The sequence below is a fragment of the Sebastes fasciatus genome, chromosome 21, assembly GCF_043250625.1.
Source record: "Sebastes fasciatus isolate fSebFas1 chromosome 21, fSebFas1.pri, whole genome shotgun sequence".
NCBI lineage: Eukaryota > Metazoa > Chordata > Actinopteri > Perciformes > Sebastidae > Sebastes > Sebastes fasciatus.
The window spans coordinates 24,940,327-24,966,019 of NC_133815.1; the positions used below are offsets into that span (position 1 = coordinate 24,940,327).

The 25,693-nt window shown below is 45.0% G+C and overlaps 1 protein-coding gene across 1 annotated transcript in view; it reads left to right on the forward strand.

Annotated features, from left to right (window-relative positions):
* cubn (cubilin (intrinsic factor-cobalamin receptor)) overlaps window positions 1-25,693 on the forward strand; it is a 63,613-nt gene that overhangs the window by 30,877 nt on the left and 7,043 nt on the right. Inside the window, exons 32-62 of the mRNA XM_074621961.1 lie at window positions 2,197-2,353; window positions 2,465-2,581; window positions 3,314-3,427; window positions 3,550-3,678; window positions 3,818-3,950; window positions 4,302-4,507; window positions 4,722-4,903; window positions 5,876-6,068; window positions 7,003-7,200; window positions 8,230-8,376; window positions 9,333-9,523; window positions 9,662-9,830; window positions 10,651-10,825; window positions 11,256-11,434; window positions 11,712-11,921; window positions 13,084-13,224; window positions 13,367-13,551; window positions 13,816-13,987; window positions 14,328-14,531; window positions 14,683-14,832; window positions 14,917-15,038; window positions 15,909-16,134; window positions 17,754-17,941; window positions 19,760-19,916; window positions 20,189-20,338; window positions 20,427-20,612; window positions 20,893-21,022; window positions 21,760-21,977; window positions 24,194-24,393; window positions 24,664-24,826; window positions 25,302-25,510. Coding sequence (XP_074478062.1) covers window positions 2,197-2,353; window positions 2,465-2,581; window positions 3,314-3,427; window positions 3,550-3,678; window positions 3,818-3,950; window positions 4,302-4,507; window positions 4,722-4,903; window positions 5,876-6,068; window positions 7,003-7,200; window positions 8,230-8,376; window positions 9,333-9,523; window positions 9,662-9,830; window positions 10,651-10,825; window positions 11,256-11,434; window positions 11,712-11,921; window positions 13,084-13,224; window positions 13,367-13,551; window positions 13,816-13,987; window positions 14,328-14,531; window positions 14,683-14,832; window positions 14,917-15,038; window positions 15,909-16,134; window positions 17,754-17,941; window positions 19,760-19,916; window positions 20,189-20,338; window positions 20,427-20,612; window positions 20,893-21,022; window positions 21,760-21,977; window positions 24,194-24,393; window positions 24,664-24,826; window positions 25,302-25,510 — 5,301 coding nt within the window. The remainder of the gene's footprint in view (window positions 1-2,196; window positions 2,354-2,464; window positions 2,582-3,313; window positions 3,428-3,549; window positions 3,679-3,817; window positions 3,951-4,301; window positions 4,508-4,721; window positions 4,904-5,875; window positions 6,069-7,002; window positions 7,201-8,229; window positions 8,377-9,332; window positions 9,524-9,661; window positions 9,831-10,650; window positions 10,826-11,255; window positions 11,435-11,711; window positions 11,922-13,083; window positions 13,225-13,366; window positions 13,552-13,815; window positions 13,988-14,327; window positions 14,532-14,682; window positions 14,833-14,916; window positions 15,039-15,908; window positions 16,135-17,753; window positions 17,942-19,759; window positions 19,917-20,188; window positions 20,339-20,426; window positions 20,613-20,892; window positions 21,023-21,759; window positions 21,978-24,193; window positions 24,394-24,663; window positions 24,827-25,301; window positions 25,511-25,693) is intronic.

Consider the following 25,693-nt stretch of genomic DNA (forward strand, 5'->3'; position numbering starts at 1 on the left):
AACATTATCAATCAATCAATCAATCAAACTTTATTCATATAGCACCTTTCAAACAAGTCAAATGCAATTCAAAGTGCTGGACAGACGATTGACAACAATGTAGAATGTTAAAAATGGATTTAAGACTAATGCACACCAAAACAACCAATATAAAAGTTCATTGAATAAGTAATAAATCAAATACAAGGAAATAAAAATAACAATACAAATAAATAAATCAAAATTATGAAACTACACAAAATAAGCAGATTGTATTAAAATAATGACATTTTAATATAATCAAATGGAATAAAAGAGATAATGATCAGCAATAAAATGTTGATTAAACAAAATATAGTAAAATAAACACTATAATGATGACGATAAATAAAATAAGTATAAACAATAAAACCATAAAATTATAAAACACTACATAAAAGCCAGACTAAATAGATGGGTTTTTTAGTTAACGTTTAAAAATATCAATATTTTCAGCTCCTCTCAGTTCCTCTGGAAGGTTGTTCTAGTAGCTGGGAGCATAAAGGCTGAAAGCAGCATCACCAAATGTTTTTGTTCTGCTTTGCGGAACGACTAAAAGAGAAGAACCGGAGGATCTGAGGGGCCTTCCAGGTTCATAAACCAAAAGCATTTCTGCAAGGTAGTCTGGTGCAAGGCCACGTAGTGCCTTATAAACTAATAAAATTATTTAAAAATCAATACGAAAACGAACAGGTAACCAATGTAAAGACTTTAAAATAGTTAGCTAGTTAGTTGGTGGACAACGTTACAACATGAGAACATCATTATCCTTGCGATGAGATAATAAAACAAGAACACAGAAATTCAATGAGATAATAAAACAAGAACACAAAAACAGTGAATTATCTGACAGCTGTAGTTATCCTGTCTAGTGAAAACCACGTATCTCCAGGTATCCACGTATAATAGTAAAACACTGACAGGGAATATTTTACTGCTGAATGAGAGCTTTTACTCTTCAGTAAAGATTTCAATACTTCCAGTGGTGCACAGTACGGGGCAGTACGGTCGCTAGTGGGGACGTTACTGTTGTTTACTTTATACCTTACCTATCTGCTGTAGTGTTGTGTTGTTAGCTACTTCTGGGTCATATTAATATTTCTGATTAATAGCTGATGGGTTGTGATTGGCTGCAATAATACAGATTTCTTAAAGGGACTGTTTGTAAGAATCAGAAATTGCTTGTTAACAGCGACACCTGTGGCCGTTAAGTCAACAAAAGTCAGCGTCCTGTTGCTCGCGCTTGTGCTCGCTCTACATAGACATGAACGAGCATCGCTCAAAACAGTGAGGCGACACACGTCAGCTAAAACCACAATATCACTCTATAGTTCAGCTGCTTGGCAGTAATGTTAGCTGACCAGACGAAGGTCTCTTCATGAATCAATGCTGATCCTAGTGTTGGCTTTTCCTGCCTCAGCCTCCCGACTGCGGCCGGAGGGAACAGGGGAGACACCGGAGTTTTGGTCGGAGACGATAACGTTTCTCGCTGCGGAGCCCCGTCACTTCACAAGACACGGGAAACCTCTGTTGGTCTGGAGGAGCTGCAGCAGTTATTTCTGCACAAACGTTCACTAGATATTCTCAGAGCTAAACTAACTCTTCTGCAGTGTGGAGTGAGCACGCATGCACTTGAGAGTGCCTTCGACCGCGGCCAACACTGTTTAACAGACGGGCTTCACTAGATACAACTTTGCGGTTTTGGTGCTTCCGTGTAGTTTGTGTTGGAGTCTTGTCTGAACAGTGTAGCCACGCGCTAGCACGCATGGGACACCGACCCACAATGATTTATACGTATAAGAAGTTACAAACAGTCCCTTTAAAAACAATTCTGTCCACCCAAAATATCCCTACTGTCCACATGTCAACCTACACCATTACCGTACCACAAAAACTGTATTAGTGTTAAAATGACTGCAGGCGTGCCTCTCCATCTCAAAGTCCTGTCCCCCTCCCCACTCCCCGCCTGCATGATGACTAAGCTGTAATCATAGGAACTTAAACAGTTGCCTACCACTGCCTTCAGTGTGTGTGTGTGTGTGTGTGTTTGTGTGTCTGTTAAGGTAGAAACATGCTTTATAGATGTAGTCCGTTGACCATTGATTTATGCTGCAGTGCCTGTGCTTAGTATTTAAAGCTCCATAGCTTTACTGAACCTATATGTCTGTCCCTCTGTAGATCCATGATGGACCATCCATGTCTTCTGCTCTGCTTGCCCAAGTGTGCGGCACCGTTCTTCCTCCCTCCGTCACCTCCACCCAGAACACCATCTACGTCCGCTTTAGGTCCGACTCCAGTCGCAGCCACCGCGGCTTCAGCGCTCGCTTCTCTCAGGGTGGGCCTCCTTTAACCTCTCTGTTTCTAACACCAGAACATGTATGCTATTCCAAATGCAGACTACAACCTATACCCTGACCATGTCATTGTGTTTGTTTGTTTTCAACAGCTTGTGGTTCAACCATCATAAGCGACGATAACGGGGGGGCCATTGCCTCGCCACGGTACCCGGCAGCGTACCCACCCAATCAGAACTGTAGCTGGATCATCAGAGCACAGGAACCATGTGAGTCGTGTTAGTCAAGACTAGAAATCGGTATTGTTGTATACGAGGTGTCATGAAACAAAATGTTTTGTTCTTCTAACCCACGAGTCTGCAACCTGCGGCTTCGGAGCCACATGCGGCTTTTTAGCCCCTCTCCAGTGGCTCCCTGTGGATTTTTAAAAATGGAAATGAATAACTGTTTTTTTTGTTAACATTTTCATTTTTATTTATAATTGTTGTCTAATGTCTAAGGTATATGGTACGACGGTTCTAGTATTAGGGCCATATTGAAGAAAAAAAATAAATCTCAGATTTCAAGAATAAAGTCATTTTACAAGAATAAAGAGAAGTTTAAGAGAAAAGGAAGCCGTAATATTATTACAATAAAGTCATAATATTATAAAGTAATAATGTTACATGCTATTTTCTTTTTTTCTCGTAAAGTTATGACTTTATTTTCCTAATTTTACGACTTTTTTTCTCGTAATATCACGACTTTATTCTGGAAATCTCTGATTTTTTTTCCTCAATGTGGCCCTAATACTCCGTAGTACATTTGCACTTGGCCCTCACTGCATTAGACTTATATACTATATACTTAGACTATAAACTGTGTTACCTTCATCACAATGATCACATGATTTCCGGCTCCAGACAGATTTTCTTTTTCTTTTTTTTCCTCAAATGGCTCTTTTGATAGTAAAGGTTGCTGACCCTTGTTCTCACCTCTCACTTGTGTTTTTTTGTGGCCAGTCAACCATGTCACCCTGTCATTCACTGACTTTGAGTTAGAGATGATTAACTCCAACTGCTCCCATGATGCCGTGGAGATCCTGGATGGAGACAACTACCAGGCCCCTTCTATAGGTATTTAGGGGGGTTGTAAACCTGCACTGTGTGCTGAGCTACATTATTTTCACCGTGTCAACAATAATCTGGTGTGTTAAAAATGTGTGTCGCCTTAAATTCAAAATGTCCTATTTTGTCAGGGCGCTACTGCGGCTTTGAAATCCCTCACCCAGTGACATCCTTCAGTAACTCCTTGGTGGTCAACTTCGTCACGGACAGCTCCGTCTCCAGAAAAGGGTTCAGAGCCACCTACACGGCATCCACCTCCAGTAAGACACACCAGTACTGCTCACAGTTGCACCTAAAACACATTAATTCAACATCATTCTGGTTTCATGCATGTATTTCTGATCCTGACGGGACCTCCAGAAAAAACTCATTCTTGTCACCTCTTCTGCTGCTGCTCAGGTTGTGGAGGAGACCTGGTGATGGAGAGCGGTGCGTTTAACAGTCCCAACTATCCGGATGCTTATCCGCCCAATGTGGAGTGTGTGTGGACCATCAGAAGCTCACCAGGGAACCGTCTGCAGCTCTCATTCATGTTAGTCCATCTGAGCGATAGTGATTGTGAAGTTATAATCTAAACTCATGGTTTCAACAGTATCCCATCTTCAGCAGATAATATGACCGAAGTTCTGTACTTCTGGTCGTGACAAGTGATCATGAAACCACTGGGTTAGGCTGAGGAAAAGATTGTGGTTTGGGTTCAAATAAGTCTGTTTGTTCCATAGCCTAACTTATGAACATGACATGAACGTTACCTGTTTGGGCACTTTAGAGTTAAAGTCATAGTTTATAGTTTCATACGACCTATAATATTTCTATGGCTGATGTTTGGTATTCAGAGAAGACTTATTCAGTATCAGTAACAGTCTTCTTGTGTTTGGTTCAGTGTCTTTCACCTGCAGGGAGACTATGGCTGTAATAACGACTACCTGGAAATCCGAGAGGGGAACTCCACCGGAGTTCTGGTCGGTCGCTTCTGTGGAAGCTCGCTGCCCTCCAACTACACCTCCGTGACCGGTCACATCCTGTGGGTTAAGTTCGTCTCAGACGCGCAGATCAGTGGAGCCGGATTCAGAGCCACCTTCGCACACTGTGAGTATCAATATTTGGATATCCAAACATTACACACCGCCGGTGATCAGAAAGAATGAAATAGCACTGACCACCGTACCATGCCACTAACGAAGGCTCTAGCGCATCTTCTTTCTCTCTTTGTCGTTAGTCCCAGAAATATCTTACTGATGTAACCTGAGTTGTGTTCAGACTGACTGAGAAATCTAACTCTGACTTCCTCACTGTTTCTCAGTGTATGGTAACGATGTGGTGGGGGAGTCTGGTCAGATCGCATCCCCACTGTATCCCAGAACGTACCCCTACAACGCCCACTACCGCTGGACCATAACTGTGGACGGAGACAGCTACGTCCAGATCCGCTTTTTGGACATGGACATAGAGGACCTGCTTGACTGTGGCTACGACCACCTCAAAGTAAGGTCGTGTGTGCTGTGAAATCACATTTGTATCCTTGATTTGACCTATTACAACTAAGTGTGTGTTGAAATGCATTGTGTTGTTTAACATATTGCTTCGTTGCTATTGAGTCATGTTGATCCATCGGTTGCTTTAAAATGGATCCCGGTGCATCTGATCATTGATTGCATATCACGGTGCCAACCAAAGGTGTTTCAGTTGCTGAGATATACAACATTTAAATAATGAAACATCAGTCTGTAGTCAGCTCCACTCATTTAAAGGTCCCATATCGTGCTCATTTTCAGGTTCAGACTTGTATTTTGTGTTTCTACTAGAACATGTTTACATGCTGTAACGTTAAAAAAAAAAATTATTTTCCTCATACTGTCGGCATGAATACACCTGTATTTACCCTCTGTCTTAAATGCTCCGTTTTAGCACATTTCGACGGAATTCTACTTCCTGTCAGCTGATGTCATTCACATCCACTGCAACCAGGAATAAACTGGGACACATTTAGAAAGTTTATGTTTAAAACTGCGTAAAGGGTCTAAATATTGTATATTTGTGACATCACACATGAACAGAAATCCTGACAGCTTGTTTCAAATGCAGAGTTTCTGAATACGGGCTGTGTGTATTTCCCTGTGGACTTGGCGTTTTGATACTTTCACAGTATTTATATAGGACTGAAGCCTGCTACGGTCTCCCCCGCGTCCTCCGACCGCGGCCAACACTGTTTAACAGACGGGCTTCACTAGATACAACTTTGCGGTTTTGGTGCTTCCGTGTAGTTTGTGTTGGAGTCTGAGTCTGAACAGCGTAGCCACACGCGAGCGCTCATGGTAGTTAGTTACAAACAGTCCTTCTACAAACTCAGCAATGTGATGGTTGTCAAATTCACTGTGACAGTCATCAGTGGACAGGTTACATTAGAGGAGAAAGAACACAGTGATATGATACCACCTCGTCCATTTTGCCCTTCAGATATTTGACGGCCCCAGTGTTCATTACTACCCCATTGGGACATTCTGTGGTCTGGCCCTGCCCCCTCCCCTGAGAAGTTCAGGAAGCACCGTCACCCTACAGTTCACGTCAGATTCAGTGGTGGGAGGACGAGGTTTCCTCGTGGAATGGACCGCTGTCCAGGACTCTGGACCACCACCCACCATCGCACCAGGTCAGTGATAATACAGACAATCTGGTATCTTTTCTTATGTGAAATTTCATTTAAATGTTCTACCTCTGAGCCACAGCCGCCCCCCCCAATAACACAAACAAAGTAACCGATCCAGGAAGCAGTAGACCAGCAACTCCAGTGTTCTGCGAGGACAAATTTCTTCCCGCCTGCCTATAGGCTTGGGAGATGCACTCACAAAGTTTCTTAGAAAGGGCTTTACTGGCCACACCATCACCGAAGCACAAGAACAGCTGTTCGGTGCGCCTGAGGGGGGGCCGTGCGTTAACACTTTGACGACAATAATATCAGACTGCGGGTCCTATCATCACAGCGGAGCGTCACGTTGCAGCGTCAGAAGTGATTCCACCACTGCTGACGTTGAATCTTGAGAATCGACCGGCAGGCCAGACAGGCCGGAGGTTGCAGAACACCCTGTTCTGCGTGGTCCGCACAGAGGCACTGGAAACAGGCGTGGAGAAGACCCACTCCAGCGATGAGGCCGGGGCACTACGGATACTGGCGAGGTTCTTGATGCGGCGACTCCATTCGTGGAGATGAGCATTCAGCGGGCAAATCGCTGAAGAGGAAAGGGCTAACAGCGAGGGACGCTGCCTTATATACTGTGGGGTCAGCACGTATTCGGTTAGGCATGTCATGATTGGCCGGCTACATTAATGCAAAATTCAGTGGGCGGATGCGTGCCTGGAGGAGAGTATTACCCATAGAGTCCAGTCGAAGGCGGAGCCTGTGCGAGATAGAACCAATTCACTGAACCAAAGGGACAGTCCGTTACTCAACTGTGTCTTTATGACTTATTTTCTGTTAACATCTGGATGGATGTTCTACAAGTATGATTGCATGGTCATACTTTTTCAGTGGAGCATGTGCACCATCTGAATGTGTTGTTTTTTCTGTGTGTGTGTTTGTGTGTCAGGTGCATGTGGAGGAGTGCTAATGACAGGAGAGACTCCCGGCTTCCTCTTTTCTCCTGGCTGGCCTGAAAACTACGCTCCTAACCAGGAGTGTACCTGGTTGATCCGTTCTCCAGACTCAACCGTAGAGTTAAACCTGTTGTACCTGGACATTGAGGACTACCCCAACTGCTACTTTGACAGCCTTGTCATCAGAGACGGTAAGCCATGACACCCCACAGGACAAAAGACAGTGATGAGACACTGTAGGTAGCTGTTTATCTGGTATTAACAGAGCAGCTCCACTGATTTTACACATCAAAATCAGCCTGTGAAAACTAATTCTTTGTGTGGCTCTGAAGGAGCTTTTAAAGGCCTGAGAAGATGATAGACGGAACTTGTTATTCCACCGTTTAGCCACTATGTAAAACTTGCTTCAAAGCCTGGCGCTCTTCCTGGGGGCTTGGTAAGCACACACACAGACAACACTAGGCAATGTTTGGTTGCTGACAATCTCATCCCCAAGCCTTTGATAATAAAACCCATCACCATGACAGACCATGAACCAAACCTGAATACAAGATGTTAAGTTTTGCAAACGTTATTGATTTTCATTATGTAAAGCTTGTGTTTAAATGTTTGAACAGACTTGCTCCTCTGCCTTTCTGTAAATACATCATGAGACTACAGAGCTGTAGCAGATCCACCAGAGCAGCTTCAAGTGGCAACTGTAAAGTTCAATTCTGCAGGACATCTTTTGCTCAGACAGCTTTTTCTGTGAAAGGAGCGAAGTCTTGGAACTCGCTATCTGATCACTTAGAATCTGCTGCAAACTTTACCACCTTTAAGAGAGCAACCAAATCCTGTTTAATTCAGCAACAATCCTGTACTAATGTCTAGTTTTTCATGTATTGTTTTTAAATGTGTGCTTTACTGTATTTATTTATTTTTCCTGTACCCATTCCTGTTTTAATCTCTTATTTTCACAAAAAGCCCTTCTAGGGACAGGTGTTACAAATTAGCATCCGCTATAAGCACTATGATACTGGCATCAGATAGCTGTTTTTAAGTTGTCTATGTACATTGTATTGGTCCCTATTAAATAAACCATGAATGAAGAGTCGCCAGTATATTTTAGGTCTGTTTGCTCCTCTGGTCATCGTCTGATTCCCTTCTGTGTGTGTGTGTGTGTGTGTGTGTGTGTGTGTGTGTGTGTGTGTGTGTGTGTGTGTGTGTGTGTGTGTTCTCAGGTGGGAGCAGTTTATCCCCCGTGCTGGCCAATGTGTGTGGTCGGGACCTTCCAGCTTCTCTCCACTCAACGGGAGACTCCATGTTCATCCACTTCTCCTCAGACAGCAGCGTCAGCGGCCGAGGCTTTAACGCCTCCTACTCCAGAGGTCATACACCAGAAACAAATGAATAAACTTCAGATATTTATTACTCCCGCGACCCCGCATAGGATAAGCGGTTACAGATGATGGATGGATGGATGGATGGATGGATAGATATATTTGTTACTCAGTATTCTGAACAAACAACTCCAGACAGACTGTTTTTATAAATCTCAACTTGTCCGTTAGAAGTGTCTTATCTTTCAGCCCTGTTTGTGCACATGCAAACAGTTACAGTATAAATGAGACTCGAGTCAAACTCGAGTCACAACTTTGATGACTTTAGACTTGACAACTTCAAAAAAGGAACTCAACTTAGACTGTAACACCAACGACTGGCGACTTCACTTAGACTTGAGCCTTTTGACTTGAAAATAGTTGAAACCCTCCCAAAAACCAGAAGATTAAGAAGTATGTTATTTAGAAAGTGGCCACGAATCAATTTATTTCCCTTCATTTCCTGGCTGAACTAATGTTAAAGCTGTTCATTCCCAGCAAGTCGATATTTATTTCCCCGGATCCACTTTGATCAATCCGACAGCATCCAATCGAGTTGAAGGAAGAGAACCGTGGAGAACTTACGTTACGTTACTGAGAGCCAGTTGGAATAAAAATGATACCAAAGATAATTTGGTTCGCGTACAAAAACTTTGCAGTAGTCAACAAAAATAATGAATTACGGTATGAAAAACATGTGGGTCGAAAATTACAGACTGAGACACAACTGGCATTACATTTGGTGAAGAGCACATTATGACTCGTTTAGGACTCGAAAACTTGAAGTTGGGACTTGAGAGCAGACTGGAGACTTACTTGTGACTTGCAAAAAAATTACTCGGTCCCACTTCTGGTAAATAGGGAGTGATTACAGCTTCACTCTCATTTAACTGGAGAAAGTTGTTGGTCAGTTGTTGTCTGCCACTTCTCTCCAAGAATACTAACCGTAATACTTGTCTTTTCAGGTTGTGGTGGCCTCCTGCATGCAGACAGAGGCGTGCTGAGCAGTCCCCGCTACCCCCAGAACTACCTGCCGGGTCTGGACTGTAGCTGGCATGTGATGGTGACACCTGGCTTCAGGGTCTCTGTCGCCTTCCAGAGCCCCTTCCAGATTCAAGGCTATGGAACTGGATGCAGCACAGGAGACTACCTGGAGGTAAACAACATATAGATAGCAAAACTGCATATTATATAATAGTTCAAAACCACATCCACCTGTAGATTTTCAGTTGGTTCCAGGTTGTCCAGTTGTCGGTACTATGAACACATAATTGGATCCACTGTGTCTCCATAGCTCAGGAACGGTCCAGATGGTTCATCTCCACTACTGGGGGGACGTCTCTGTGGTACAAGTGTTCCACCCCTCATCCAGACTACCGACAACCACCTCTTTATTCACTTTGCATCTGATGCCAACAATGAGGGCGGTGGCTTCAAGCTGACCTTTGAAGCCCACAGTCAGGGTATAACCACCACTCTTTTCTTCTGTCTTCGCCGGTCGCTGTTCCTACAGAAGGGTCATAGAATGACTTTATCAGGAATTACAAACAGTATTAATATTGGAATTGATAGTTACAGTTCAGGGTGTTGAATGGAAAAGCCCAGATATTGACAGTGTGATAGACTGAGACTGAGGCTGTAGCTCAGGGGGGTAGAGCGGGTCATCCTTAAATAGGGTTACGGTTGGCGTTGAGTTAGGGTTAGCCCTAACCCTAACCCTTAGATCCCCAGATCCTCCTCTCCTTGAGGGTCAGATTTTGAAAATCCCTGTCTTAGAGCTAGTTCATAGGGGGGGCTCAATCAAAAGATGGACTTTTCCTCTTTCATTGAATTTAATTTAATTTCATTCCACACATTGTCGTTCTGCTATAGGGGAATAAAACGCTCTGGCTTGTTTGTATTTCTTTAAACCAATCACAATCTCTTGGGTGGCTCTAAACCCAGGATGCAGCGACGGTTACTTGTAAAATAGATAGATAGTGGAAGGGCAGGAGAATGGTTCATGAGATAGGTGGCCAATGGCAGGCTGATACCCACAGTACATCCGGTGAGTCAAACTACGTCTAAAGTTACAAGGTTCAATTTACATCATAAGCTTGTGTCTATACCAGGGATATTACTTTAAAAACCTTTCAGTTTAACTAACACACTTCGTTAATTTAATTGGCTTCATGAATTTATGTATTTGCTATCAAGGATCGGAGGGTCTGGACATGCACTGAGTTAACGCTGGTCTATTGCATAATGGTCCGATACGGTGTTATTCTTTCTCTCCTTCTGCAGCGTGCGGAGGCTTCATTGAGCTGAACGATAACGATCCTCCAGGCTACATCACTTCACCCAACTATCCTCAGAACTACCCCCAGAACATCGACTGTATCTGGGTCATAACCGTGCCCAATGGAGAGGCTGTTCAAATAGACTTTGAGGGTGATTTCTACATCGAGACCACAGCCAGGTACAGCTGCTGCTTTCTCTTCAGGATGTCGTTTGGTTATTTTGACATTTCTTTAGTGTATTCAGTATTTGGAAACGGAACTGCCTCTTTCATCTGCTGTGCTTTTCTTTTCTAAAGTTTCATATCATTGAGTTGAGATGCGGTGAAATCAACTCCTCAACCTCTAAAATAAAATGATCATCATTTTGATATCAGCTCAAAAATATGTTCTCACAAATAACCTTTACTTAATTCATGTGACAACTTGACAACTCTCTGGCTCGTGGGGTCATTAGCTTTGGCACTAAATTAGCTCCATACATCTTTTATTGAGAAGATGATGATCATTTTTATTTGAAGATTTGTTCATATTTTGTTTTCTTCTAGCATGCTTTGGTGGTGATGACCTTCACTAGACATGTTTTCAGGTATCCATTCATGTATTTCTCAGCTGTGCGTATGACTACCTGGAGCTGCGTGACGGCTCAGCTTCCGACGCCGGCTTAATTTCCCGCCTCTGTGGCAACACCCGACCGCCTACCCAACATTCGACAGGTTCCTCCATGCTGCTCAGGTTTCGTACCGACACCAGCGTCACGCACAGAGGCTTCAAGGCAAAGTACTCCATAGGTAGGCAAGTCCAGGGCTTGGATTTGGATATGGATCCAGTTCTAATTATGAAGTAGTTGGCTCAGACCTAACAGGCACAAATCAGGAATGTTTCTGTTTGTGGTATAGTGGTGTCAAAAATAGAGGAAACGTCTCTAATCCTACATACTGTAGGAGGTTTGACTACAGGTTGGAGGTTGTACTGTCCGGATGCAGTGAAAGTGACTTTTGGTGATCAGGATTTGTAAAACTTGTTCTAACACTAACACTAATGGCACTACCTCCAAACCCCTCACAGCAACATGTGGAGGTACCTACATAGGTCAGAGCGGTACCATCCGCAGCCCTGGCTTCCCAGGATCCAACTACCCTGACAGCTCCAGCTGTGAGTGGTACCTGGAGGGGCCCACGGGGCACTACCTCACCCTCAGCTACGGAGACTTCAGCCTGCAGACCTCTTCAGGATGCTCTGCTGACTATGTGGAAATCAGAGAGTACAATGCCTCAGGTGAGAATACAGCTACTCTTTTCATGACCTCAGAGCCACCACCAGAGTGCACAATTCATGAATAAACCAACATGATTGGATAGGAACTGAGTTTTTACAGTTGCTTCTCAAAGACACCACCTGTGTGTGTCATTAAAATGCTAAAGATAGTGTAATCGGTGCATTGAAAGCCCAAACACTCCAAATGAAGTGAGTCATTGAGGTTCACTCCCCATTCACCCTAAAGTCTCAGACACACCAGGAACGTCAGGAGCGCGTGGCGGCTGCGTTACCTGTTGTTTTTTATTTCGGCGTCCGTGTTAACAGGTAGAGCAGCCACACTGTCAGCGTGAGACGCGCAAGTCACGCACGTCAGCGCATCTCAGCTGCGTCTCTTCTAGAGAATAGAGGGCTCGCCTATTTTTGACGCATGCCGTGTATTTCACAGCAACAACAGACAGTGAAGGTGATCTATTGACAGTATATTGACATCATACCAGCAAGATTACTACAGTTTCGGTGTCTATCTGTAGAATATGTTACGGACATGAAAAAAAAGTAAAGACTTATTTTTAAATCGACACTTCCTGCTTTAATTTAAAAATAAAAGCCCTCAAGCATTTTTTTCTGTGGAAAGAATTCCTTCATTTGTTAACACGAGGCTTTTATTCTGAAATATGTGCCGGACAGTGTTGTAAAACATGCAGTGACTTGGAGAGCTCCATGAATGAATAAAGTACGGAGTTTTAACTGTTGATTATTACTATTATTTAAAAATGACCACACGTTTCTTAACCTTTCTCTGTCTAAAATAAATATAAATTATATTTATAATGAAATGAAATGGCCATTAAAAGGCAAACTCTATGTAGAAAGAAAGGGCTGACAGCAGCAGCAGCAGAAACGCAGCTGGTGTGAACACCCGACGCGTGAATAACGCAGCCACCACGCCACGCAGCCGCCACACACTCTCGACGATCCCTGTGTGTAACGGGCGTAACGCGTCTACCAGTGAGTTTTAAGTAGCACTCACATCAGAGTGTGCATTTATTTCCCAGCATATGTTTATATTTCTTCATGAGAATGAAATGAAACAGACAGAAATAGAGGGAGAAAGGACTGCAGAGGTACGTCATGTACCCTCTATCACATACATGCCCTTTGTTGTATTGTGTGTGTGTAGGGCGCCTACTGGGCAAACACTGCGGCAGTAGCCTTCCGGCTTCCATGGACACATCTGACAGTTTTGCCTACGTGAAGTTTGTGAGCGACACCAGCGTAAATGCAGCTGGCTTCAGTCTGATGTTTGAAGCCAGCGTTGAAGGTACAAACATTTAACGGCCCAATATTTGCTGTCTCAAAGTTGAGTATATTTTTTACTTTACGCTCACAGAGATAAATAAATTATTCATTTGTCATGTTGAATGTCTCTCTTTTGTTTTACATTTCCTCTCCTCCTACGGCAGTCTGTGGAGGAGAGCTGAACGCTCCCTCAGGAACCATCTCCTCCCCCAATTACCCCAACCTGTACCCACACAGCCGGGTGTGTCGCTGGGAGCTTGTGGTGTCACCAAACCGCCGGGTCACGCTCACCATCAATGACCTGCGGCTGGAGGATTCTGGTGTTTCCTGTACATTTGACTACGTTGACGTGAGTCCTTTTCTACCAATATGTCCTCATCTTTCTTCACTGTCCTCATTTACATTCTCATATTAAACAACGATGTAGTCGGTCACCACGGGAATTCACAATTAATGTTTTCATGCTCGTCACCCAGCAAATTAATTACATTACTGATGAGTCAGTTCCAATCACTGTTAAACCCTCTTTGTGTCATACCGACATTTACAGCAGAACTCCAGAGGAAGACCCGATACCTCCGTGTCTCTGTGATAACCTCTGTGTCTTCTCTAGGTACTGAACGGCTTGGCGGCCGATGCCCCTCGCCTGCAGAGATTCTGTGGTACGGTACCAGCCGGCACACAGGTGCGCTCCTCCGGCAACACCATGACCGTTGTGTTCCGCACCGACGCCTCAGTGTCCAACGGTGGCTTCATGGCTTCCTACTCCTCTGAGGAGCCTGCAGGTTAGATAATACTCCAAACCTGGACTACTACCTCCAGTATGATATATTTATGATAATATAAAAAATACCTCGCCATGTGGTCAGTGCTTAAGGATATGTGTAATATAGTAGTATAGTGTAGTATATAATAGTAATAGTTAAAGAGTAGTGGACTCTGAGTTCTGAGGTACACTTAATGCAGTTTAATACATAAATATTCTAATGTTCAGTTTTTGTTGAAACTTTACTAAAAGGTGTGGTTACTTTGGAGGATGCTGTTTGTGCTGCTGTTGTCTGTGTGATACGGACAGATGTTTCAAGACAAGTTGTGTGCGTGCCTCTCTTTGTGCTCCCACGTCAGAGTGCGGTGGAGTCCTGAACAACCAAGCGGGCGGGAACTTCACTTCTCCTGGGTACCTGGTGTCCAACTACAGCAACAACCTCAACTGTGAGTGGCTGATCCAGAACCCACGGCACATCAACTCCTCTATTGTGGTGCTGATAGAAGACCTGCACATGGAGAACCACCAGACCTGTGTGTCAGACTACCTCCAGTTCCGCTTAGGTGAGAAAAGACATTGACAGCTGAGTTCATCACTCGCCACCCTCCTGGAGATCACTTGAGTCCAGAGGTGGGAGGAGAGAAGAAAGAGATGTATGGATTATATCTGTCTTGATGTGTTGCTTTTGCTAAACGTTCTACTCCCTCCCCTCAGGTGACTCAGATGGGGATCTGTTGGCCAAGTTTTGTGGGCAGACCACCCCCAACCTTCCCATTGTGGTCTTTACCCCAGAGCTCTATGTCCATTTCAGGACTGACGCCTCCCAGGGAGACCTGGGCTTCAAGGCCAAGTACTTGTTCTCTGGTAAGACTTAAGTATGCCATTGTCTAATCCAGCAGTTGTGATGTTACCATCAAAGTCCTTATATGGATCATTCTCTCTTTGCAGAGTGTGGAGGCTGGCAGACAGGTGAAGGGGGGGTGTTATCCAGTCCTAGCTACCCCAACATCTACCCCAGCCCCAGTCGCTGTGCTTGGCTACTAGAGGCCCCAGCGGGCCACACTATTACGGTGAGTCTGCACCACGGCCTGGTGAATGGGCTGAACTCAAAGAATGGAAGGGATTTACACTGAAGGACAAAAAGGATTCAGATGTAACGTAGCGTAACGTAAATTTGTGAGCCTGAGGCAGCATGGCCAATGCCCGGCCAGTTGAGAAGTTATTTATTTATTTATTTTTCAAATTTTTTTCTCCCAGTTCCCCATAACAAAATAAAATAAAACGAAATATGGATAAAAAAAATTTAAATAAAATAAAAAATAAATAAATAGATAAAAAAAAAAAAAAAAAAAAAAATAGATAAAAAATAAATAAATAAATAAATAAAGAAAACTTTTAAAAAGCCAACATAATGGGCAAAGATCAATACCATGTGACTGTGAGGATAGGATACGGACAGCGCTGCATGCCGCCTTATATACTGTGGGGACACACGTTTTCGATAGGCGCATCCTGGTTGGCCAGCTACATTTAACCTCAGTAGGCGAACACATGCGTGTGTTTGGAGGAGACCAGTAGAGGGGCGACACCTGCGTTTTATATTATTATTATTATTATTATTATTATGTAATGGCTTGGTAATGCACACTGGCAGTCAGACGCTGTTATTCCAGCCTAAAATGGTTTGTGGTTGTGGGAGGTCTACACTGCAGAGGCAGATTGACACTGTCAATGGTCCTGTAGTCACAATCCTCTAATTTTGGCTAATGGGAGCTTCCCAGTATCAGACGGCCACTGTTGACTTCCCAGTATTAGCTTGAGCTGGTCAGCATTGAACGACTCCTGTGAAATAGAATCAGTGTGCTGCTGTTTATTGTTCAGATATCGCTGAGGTTTGTTAAACCCGAGGAACTGAACATTTTCTCGGTTTCTTACTGCAGCTAACCTTCAGCTACTTCAACCTGGAGCCCCACTCTCAATGTGGCTGGGACTCTGTCACCATCTTCAATGGAGGATCCCCCGGCTCCCCCGTTATCGGCCAGTACTGTGGGACCACCTCCCCAGGAACCATCCAGTCAGGATCCAACAAGCTGGCTGTGGTGTTCCTGGCTGACCATAGTGTGTCCAGAGGAGGCTTCATGGCCTCCTGGTCTGCTGATTCCTCAGGTGGGTTTACACCAGGGGTCTGCAACCTGCGGCTCCGGAGCCACATGCGGCTCTTTAGCTCCTCTCCAGTGGCTCCCTGTGGATTTTTTAAAAACATTGTGGAAATCAATAACTGTTTTTCTGTTTACTTTTTAATTTGTATTCATCATTGTTGTAGATCTATGGTACGACGGTATGACAGAGTATTAGGGTCACATCGAGGAAAAAAAATAAATCTGAGATTTCGAGAATAAAGTCATAATATTAGTATATATATGTATAGTAGTATATTAGTAGTAATTTTACGTGTTATTTTCTTTTTTTCTCGTAAAGTTCTGACTTATTCTCGTTATATTATGAATTTTTTCTTGTGAAGTTATGACTTTATTCTCGTAATATTATGATTTTTTTTCATTAAGATGTACATTTTTTCCCTCAATGTGGCCCCTACCTCACTGCAAATGTTTTGCGGCTCCAGACAGATTTCTTTTTTTTTTTTTTGCCTAAAATGGCTCTTTTGATAGTAAAGGTTGCTGAGCCCTGGATACACTCTCAACATTAACATGCTACGCCTGTGATTAGCTGTGGTAGACAGGGCGGACTGGCCATCAGGAAGCTCAGGAATATTACCAGTGGGCCGGTCTTTCTTTTTTTTAATTTTGTTTTTAATAAAGATCTTTATTGCGTTTTATCAAGTTTAAATGTGCAACCCCAGCATGGGCCAGCCTGGCCCTCGCAGCAGACCAGTCTGACAGCGCTGACTGGACCAATCTAATACTTTCAATATTGAGGGGGGGATATGAGTGCCCCCCTCCAAATTGTTTTTGTTGAAATCTGATTGGCTCAGCAAATATTTGAGTTTAGTCAGGGTCAATCTGTCCCTCAGACAAACACAAGTTACTATTACTACTAAACAAACCAACCGGCCACTATCCATCTGCAGCCGTTCCATATTTCTACTAATGGGAGTTGGAACCCTACACACACATTTAGCAGGAAAAAGTCATCAGCAGCCGTTGTGTTGAGGCCGGGACCGGGAGAGGCTGCACAGAACGCTGCCGTGGCGAGCGGCAGCTGGGAGCGTCTCTTGCTGCGTTCACTTTCACTCGGACATCGGAGTTTCGCTCTAGCAAAAAATATATGCATATGTTTTATATATATAGTAATGTTACCAATATTTGAGTGAACTCGTTGGCGTCGTCTAATTATCAATACAATCTGAATCAGACGATTCACTCAAATATTGATAAAATTACTGCCCAAAAACTGCCTCTCCATTTCAAAGTCCCTGGCTTTCAATCTCAGTTTGCCCCTGGTGATAGAAGTACAAAGAGGAGTACAGATATGCATCAAAACAACCCCGTCTCCTACAAAATTATGTTCCCATACAACTAAACTGCATTCCCAATTACGTTTCGAGGGAAGCTTGTTTTTATCCTGGATTACGGTCGCAGTTTTAAACAGTTTGAAACCGTTTAAAACAGAACTACTTTGTTAGGTTTAGGAAACAAAGATAAGTCAACGTTGACTTTTGGTTTTACAGTCTGCTTTGTATCAGTGTTCTCAATCTTTCCTTCATATTATTTGTACGATCATTAATACATGCGCTGTATAAAGTCAAATTATTGTTTTCCGGCCAGGCTGTGGAGGGGTGATCCATGCTGATTCGGGAACAATCAAGTCTCCAAACTATCCCCAGAACTTCCCAGCCAATGTGGAGTGTTCCTGGCGGATCATTGCCCATGAAGGGAACCACCTGGAGATGAGCTTCAACAGTAATTTCGAGATTCCAGTCAGCAGTGGGACCTGCCAGAGCAGCTACGTCAAGGTACCAGCACTGAACTTCAGCGGAAACGTGTCACAAAAAAGGATGTGTTAGTAAGAGAAGAAATACAGACTGCCGTTTCTTTATGATGCTCCCACCAGCTGCTTTATAGAGAAAGTAATGCTACACTGCCAACATTAGCTTAAAGGGATAGTTCAGGGGTTTCTCAGGGGGTTTGTATGAGCTACTTCTCCATAGTCAGTGTATTACTACAGTAGATGGAGTTAGTAGAAACTAGGGATGCACCGATACAACTTTTTTTCAGACCGAGTACAAGTACTTATATTTGGGTACTCGCCGATAGGGATGTCACGAGAACCGATACTTCGGCACCAACTCGGTACCAAAATTCTAAAAATGTGACGGTACTTCGTTTTCTTCTGCCTGTAATGGTCATTTGGTACCGGAGCGGAGGTACTGGAGATGCGATTCTTCCGGATCTAATGAGGGCAGTATACGCTTACAAATGTTCTCATCTGCCGTGAAATGAAGGAAGAAGAACGCCGTAACAGTACGGAAAAAAACAACAACACGTGACGTGGAAGATGGCAGCTGCTGCAGCGCTACCTCCGCCTCAACTCGTTGAGAAAACAAATAGCAAGAGTCGGGTATGGAAGTACTTTGCGTTCGAGGCAGATTTACAAGGAGTAATAAAAGATTCGCAAAAACCAGTATGCGGTGCAGTAACGGTGCCGTCGTACTTTTCTTTACAAAGGAGGAAATACTTCCAATTTAGCAAAGCACCTCAAAGACAGACATCCAGACAATATTGTTTCTTTTAAATACTTGAAGGCTACATGCCACTGTTCTCTTTTGCAATGTTAATAGACGTTTCTTTTTATTTTTGACTTAAAGGCTACATGCCTCAGTTTTTTGTAATGTTCAAATGTTTTAATAAAGGAGTGCGTGTTCAATTACATGGGATTTTTTTTTTTTTTTTTTTTTTACCGTGGTATCGAATTGGTATCGAGAATCGTTTAAATTCACTGGTATTGGTATCGACTACTAGATTTCTGGTATCGTGACATCCCTACTCGCCGATACCGAGTACCATTACGAGTACTTCTCTGTCCCAAAAGTCCCTCGTTAACAGCCAGCTGGAGGGTGTGAGCGACACACGGCAGGCTGGGGAGTCCCGCCTACAATGCGGTGCGCCGCGACCAGCTCTAGGCCGGCTTGGAAAGGCTCGGGGCAAAGGTGGCTCGCGGATGCAGCTTTACAGCGCTCCCCGTCCGGACCTCGCCGCACCGTGGACAAAGGGCTCGCTGCGCCCTCTCTCTCTGCCGGGGACGGCACCCTGCTCCCGGTGCGAACTGTCCTCAGTGCGCCCCAACTGCGTCCTGCCGCAAGATCGGGGCTCGGCCCACGTAAAAGGCGCCAGGGGTCTGCGACGATGTTGGAAGACCCACCCGACCCTACTTGAAACACGGACCAAGGAGTCTAACGCAGTCTAACGTCAGAGGGTGCAAGCAAAACCCTGTGGCGCATTGAAAGTGAGGGCCGGTGCTCGCCGGCTGAGGACCACCGCAAAGTGGTATCGGTGTCGTTGTATTGGAGCCGTTTTGCAAGTATGAGTACGAGTACGAGCACAGTATCGGACCCGATACCCGATACTGGTATCGGTATCGGTGCATCCCTAGTGTAAAGGTGTCACAGTCAAACTAGGCAGTTTCCTCAAGCATAACATGATGTGTACATTATGATTGGATATTTTAGTCCTATAAAATCCAGACCTCTGATTGTACTTTGCGCAAAGTTGTCAAATAAATCTTTCAGTTGTGTTCAGTATGTTTCTGAATCACTATGCATTTTTTCCTGCAGGTGTGGTCAGGTCAGACCCAAAATCCTGAGGCTCTGCTGTCAACAGGCTGTGGCTCAGTGGCCCCGGGCCCCATCATCGCTCCATATAACATCATCACAAGCCGATTCCAGGCCACCGAAGCTCCTGGCAGAGGCTTTTCAGCCTCCTTCAGCACCAGTAAGAACCAGGCAGCCAAGACTGCTTCCTGCTGTTGATAAAGACCATCCTGAATCTGAATGTGAGGTAACTGTGTTTGTTCACAAGTCATCTCCTCTTAGATGAGAGTGTAGAAGATGTTTTACCTACAGCAGTGAAGGTCCTTTCCAGTTTCAGATTCATCTGTATTGTCGTCACAGTGAGGAGTAGCTTGAATCCCAGCTTTCAGAGGACATCTGTCTTAACTTAGATGAGGTATGAGGTGGCCGGTTCTGATGTCTTCTGTTTATCAGGGTGCGGCGCAAACTTCACAGCTTCCAGCGGCCGCGTGGTTTCTCCCAATTATCCAGCCGACTACCCCAACTACTCCAACTGCAACTACACCATAGACGCTGGAGAGCAGACCGTGGTCATCCTCACCTTCCAGACCTTCCAAATAGAAGGCAAGTGTAGCGATAGCATTCTCATGTTTGTAAATAAATGTCTTGTGCTCGATGTTATTTGACGGGTATGTGTCTGTCTGTTGTCCAGCACACTCCACATGTCAGTACGACGGGCTGAAGATCTACAGCTGGGCTACCGGTGGCTCTGCTGTGGCCACTCTGTGTGGCAGCAACATCCCGGGGCCCTTCTCCAGCTTTGGCCCCATGTTACTCCACTTCTACTCGGACTCTGTGATCACCGACGGTGGCTTCATGGCACAATACAGAGCCATCCGTAAGTAACCAAGGGGAGAAATAATTCCGATATGAGCAAATTAAGCCATCAACAGAGACTTTGGACAAAGACAACTGTCAAAAGTTTGTTGTCCAAGTTGAAGGACTGCTTCACAGAATCTAACAACTGCAGCGAGCCCCAAGTGTGACCCTGCTACAGTACAGGACCAGCCATGTAGTGAGGTCAAGGTCAGGGGAAAACCACTGCACTGCTTATGCAGTAATTGTCCAATACAAGTCACAGTAACAAAGTCAGTGTGTGTGTGTGTGTGTGTCTACAGCATGTGGTGGATTCTTCAACAGTACTATGGGTTCATTGAGCAGTCCAGCACTCTCCGAGACCAACTACCACCACAACATCAACTGTACCTACCACATCATGGCCCGGCCAGACACAGTGTTGGATCTCAAGTAAGGCTTGCAGGACTCCAGCGGGAAACTGAAAGTGTATTTCACACATACCCCGAGTAAGGGTTAAATCAGCAGCAACTGGATTTGGTTTAGATTCTTGAAGATGTTTCACTTCTCATCCGAGAAGCTCCTTCAGTTCTGTCTGAATGGTAGGGGAACCCAGGAATTTAACCTCTGTGGGGTCGTTAGCAGCAAAATAGAAACCACTCAGTACGTTGGTGCTCCTAGGTGTGGCGACTATAGTTATGGGTCGTTAGGGTCAGTCGATGCCAGGTATGAATGACTGTCCGGTGCGGTCAAGTGTGAATGGTTGTTTGATCTCCTGGGCAGGGATGCCAGGACAGCGTTGTAGGTGGAAGATTGGTCATAGCCTTAGGCCTCCTCCTCTGTTGAGTGATGGCTCCTCTACTTTGGCATAGATGGCCTCTTCACTCTTTCAAACCACCCCATGGAGGTTCAATTCCTGGGTTCCCCTACCATTCAGCCAGAACTGAAGGAGCTTCTTGGATGAGAAGTGAAACGTCTTCAAGAATCTAAACCAAGTCTAGTTGCTGCTGATTTAACCCTTACTCGGATACCATGACCTGGATGACTGAGAACCTTCTCAAACATATTTCACACATAGCTTTTCACAGAGAGAGGAATTTTTTTAAATTTTTTGTCAAACAAAAATTCCTTTCAGTGCAATGAAATATTGCCAAAAATAGCTACTGACATGACAATGGCTCTCTCCGCAGGTTCAACACCTTCCACCTGGAGGTGTCGTCTTCCTGTCGCTATGACTACGTGGCAGTGTATGATGGACAGGACACCTTGGCGCCCTTGCTGGGGAAGTTCTGTGGTAGAGTGCTCCCACCCGATCTGCGCTCCTCCACCAACCAGCTGTTCATCGTGTTCAGGACCGACGCCTCGGTGAATGGGATTGGCTGGAGGGCCGTTTATAGTGAGATCCTCGGTAGGTTGGTCAGCGGAAACGGTGCGTTTCCGTGCAACATAACAGCGGATGTCTCTCTCATTCTGTAGCCTTCTTATGTTCACTACACTACGTTGTCCCTCCCCGTCCCGGTCGCTAAATTAAATAATTAATTAATCGTCCATCGTTCACCTCCGGTGTGTCTGAAAACATTCCTGCTGCCATACGTCGCACCGCTTGTTTGAGCTACAGCGACCTGTGACAGTTGTTTTCACGACTGTTTGACCCTGGTCTGACCCTCGTGTGACCCTGATCCGACCCTGGTCCGACCCACCTCTTGACCTGGGTCGCGAAGCCGAGTCAGTAAACGAGGGTTAACCCTTTCAGACACACAATCAACGCTGGTTCAACCCTGGATGAATCCTCGGTGTGAAAGGGGTATTATGTGAGTTTGTGATGATTGAGGAGCTATTTCCATTTGAAAGAAAGCTCATGCACGCAATAAAACATGAAATAAGACGCCGACTATATCCACCACCCCCATAAAACAGATATACAGACAGGACCTACCATAAGGTACCTATGATTTCATTCGATATCGCACTTTTGTGATGCATCGTCCCAAACTAAACCATTTACACTTACTGTCATCTCTTCCTGCATCGGTTAACATCTGTCCTCAATAAAGCACGGGGTAAAAGCATGCAAGATGAACTACCTCCAGAGGTGGTTTGAGATGCATCCCAGCTGGATGTTTACTAGGTGTAAATGCATCCGTCAGCCAACGGTACCGAAATCAGTAAGGAGGCTGTGGGTATGCCCCTTACTCAGAGAGACTCTGGCCCTGTCCACAACTGGTAGTAACATGCGTCCTCAGTGATCGGATCACAAGTGGACAGCTTTAAGTGCGTCTGTTCACACCTGGCATTAGAATGCGTCTCCACATGTGTCTTCAGTGGCCACTTGTGATCCGATCTCACTTCCCCACCCCATATGCAAATAAACACGTAGTAAACACATGGCTAATACAGCAGCCGTTGTGACGTAATATTACATGAATGTCAGTAGTAATATCCTACATATTCGTTAATTCTGGTACATTGTATTAACATCAAAATAAACGGTCGAGTGTCAGCTCCGCACAAAGCAGCCGAACAAAAACACCGACAGTACGACAGTAATGCACTTCACGTGTCTAGTCTACATACAGTAGAGCACAGAGGCCGTTTCAGTGCTGACAAGCGCCCATGTCTGTCCGTCTATTCACCTGAGGGGCGCGGTGATCCCGCGGATCCCAGCTGGACATCAGATGAGTAGGCGGTCCTTAATGTGGCCAGGACGCATTCACGTACACACTGCTAAAAGAATGTGGTCATATGTGGCCCAGACCACCTCTGAATGTGGTCTGAAAGATCCGATCTCAATGCGTCCTCAATGCGTCTTGAGTGTGTTCACACCTGTACTTAGAGCTGTCCACTTGTGATCGGATCACTGAGGACGCATGTTAATACCAGGTCTGAACAGGGCCTCTGTCTCATTAGAGCCTCAGGTCAAAATGACTCCAGCTATTTCGACACATACAATTGATTATACAGAAGGCGCACCGAGCTGCTGCACCATTTATCTGATCCCCGATCAGTTGGACCCCTGAATGACCTGTGTTGGTGAGGGAGCAGTGTGTGAGTGACAGCTCGCTCATCGTCCATGAATAGGATCCATCCATGTGCTTGTGTTAGTTTATGTCCATCTGGACTGATTACATGTCTGGATCAATATACCCCGTGGGACGTTGTGTCCCAGGTGCTCGTGTCCAGTCTCTTATGCTGGGATCAGACTACACAATATTTTTGTCTTTGACGATGGTCACCATGTCAGATCTAACGATCACAGCGCCATGAACTCTTGCAGTGTCTTGATCGGGTGACTGGCAAGACTACACGTATGACCACGACCAATCATGGCACGTCGTATTCCATAGTCATGCGCGAGTTCAGACGTCACCGGGGAGTCACCGGGGAGTTCCCGATCCCCTACGACAGCCGTGTCGGACTATAATCGGGCTGATATCGTGTAGTCTGAATCGGGCATTAAAGGTGTTGCGTCCATAGTAATGTTAACATTTATATATCCATAAACATTAATTCATCTACTGTGAATATTTGTGATTCTGTGGATTTGCACATCAACCCGTTGAACCTGTCAGACAATCAGATTTTTGGTAGGTGTTGGCTAAGTGTTTGTTTCTGAACCGCCTGCAGGTCCCGCTCAGGGATGTGGTGGCTACCTGTCCATGCCCATGGGCATGTTTGGTTCTCCGGATACAAACCTGGATGGGCGCTATGAGCCCAGGATGGACTGCCTGTGGACCATTGAGATGCCGGTCAACAGGGCTGTCAACCTGACCTTCGACACCTTTGACCTCGAGAGCTCCTCTTCTTGCCGCTTCGACCGTGTCAAAGTAGAGAAGCCCTTAACTTTTCTTTCATTACTTACTGACCATCGACATTGTTCTGTTCTGTTACGTTGCAACAATTCACAAGAAATGATGTCCATTCTGATCATAACTTCAGTTGATGTGCATGATGCTTCTATGTGTATGTTGCTGGTGTGAACTAGTGAGAGTACTACGTTGTTGATGCACAAAGTCCTACTGTAGGACAACACCAGGTTGGTAATAATACTATGACTCTGTTTTGTTCCTGTCCTAATGTTTGTGTATCTCTGACAGGTGTATGATGGAGACAACATTAACTTCCCTCTGGTTGGGACATTTTGCGGAAACCTCATCCCTTCTTATTTTGTATCGAGCGGAAACTTCCTGACTATTCACCTTGTCACCGATAGCTCAATAGAGAAACGAGGCTTCAACGCTACCTACAGAGCTGTGCCACGTAAGACCCTTTCTACTCTCTCTGTACTGCACTGCACTCTGCTTGACTTTACAGTTCATTTTTATCTGAAAAGATTTGAACTGTACGACACCATCTTGCTCCATTAAAACCAATGCTTAATCCCCGAAATGATTGCGTTCGAATACCCGTCTGCAGCTTCCTCATTGGGAGTCCATGGTTCATGAGTTTGGCCATGGTACATGAATCTGTTTAGGAGTTATAGGCCACTGAATGAACAGAAACACACACCTTCACACCCATACACTTGACGTCCACGCCTAATTCCAGCCTCCTAGGGCAAAATCTGTGGTCACCAAAGGGTGGGTGTTTTTGTGGACCGACCGACTGACAGACAGAGTGAGCTATAGAGCTGTTGGTCGCACATACAAATCATGCATTCTGCACTAAGTCGCTGGAAACTGGTGAATCATTCCGTGCATTTCCCAACCCTCTCAATGTGTCTGCCTTCCCTCAGTGTACTGCGGTGGCACTGTGAACGCCACGACCGCCGTCCAGACCCTGACATCCCCTTCCTTCCCCAATGCCTATCCTCCTTACACGTCCTGCCGCTGGATCCTGGATGCTCCAGCCCAGGAAACCATCCGGGTGTCGGTCCAGACCTTTGTCCTCCAGCCCAGCCAGAGCTGCCCCAGAAACTACCTGGAGATGAAGGACTGGCCTGTGGTGAGTGTTAACATGAGTGAGGAGGCTCAGAGATCAGCTCAGCCCCTGGTACGGTGAAGGGTTAGGGTTGAAGTCCTGTTCACTTCCTGATGGATACTGACGTGCGGACAGGACCCATTGAGCAGATGGAGTTAATAGTGTCTCGGTGACGGCTTTCAATCAGCCAGAACAAACCAGAGTTGC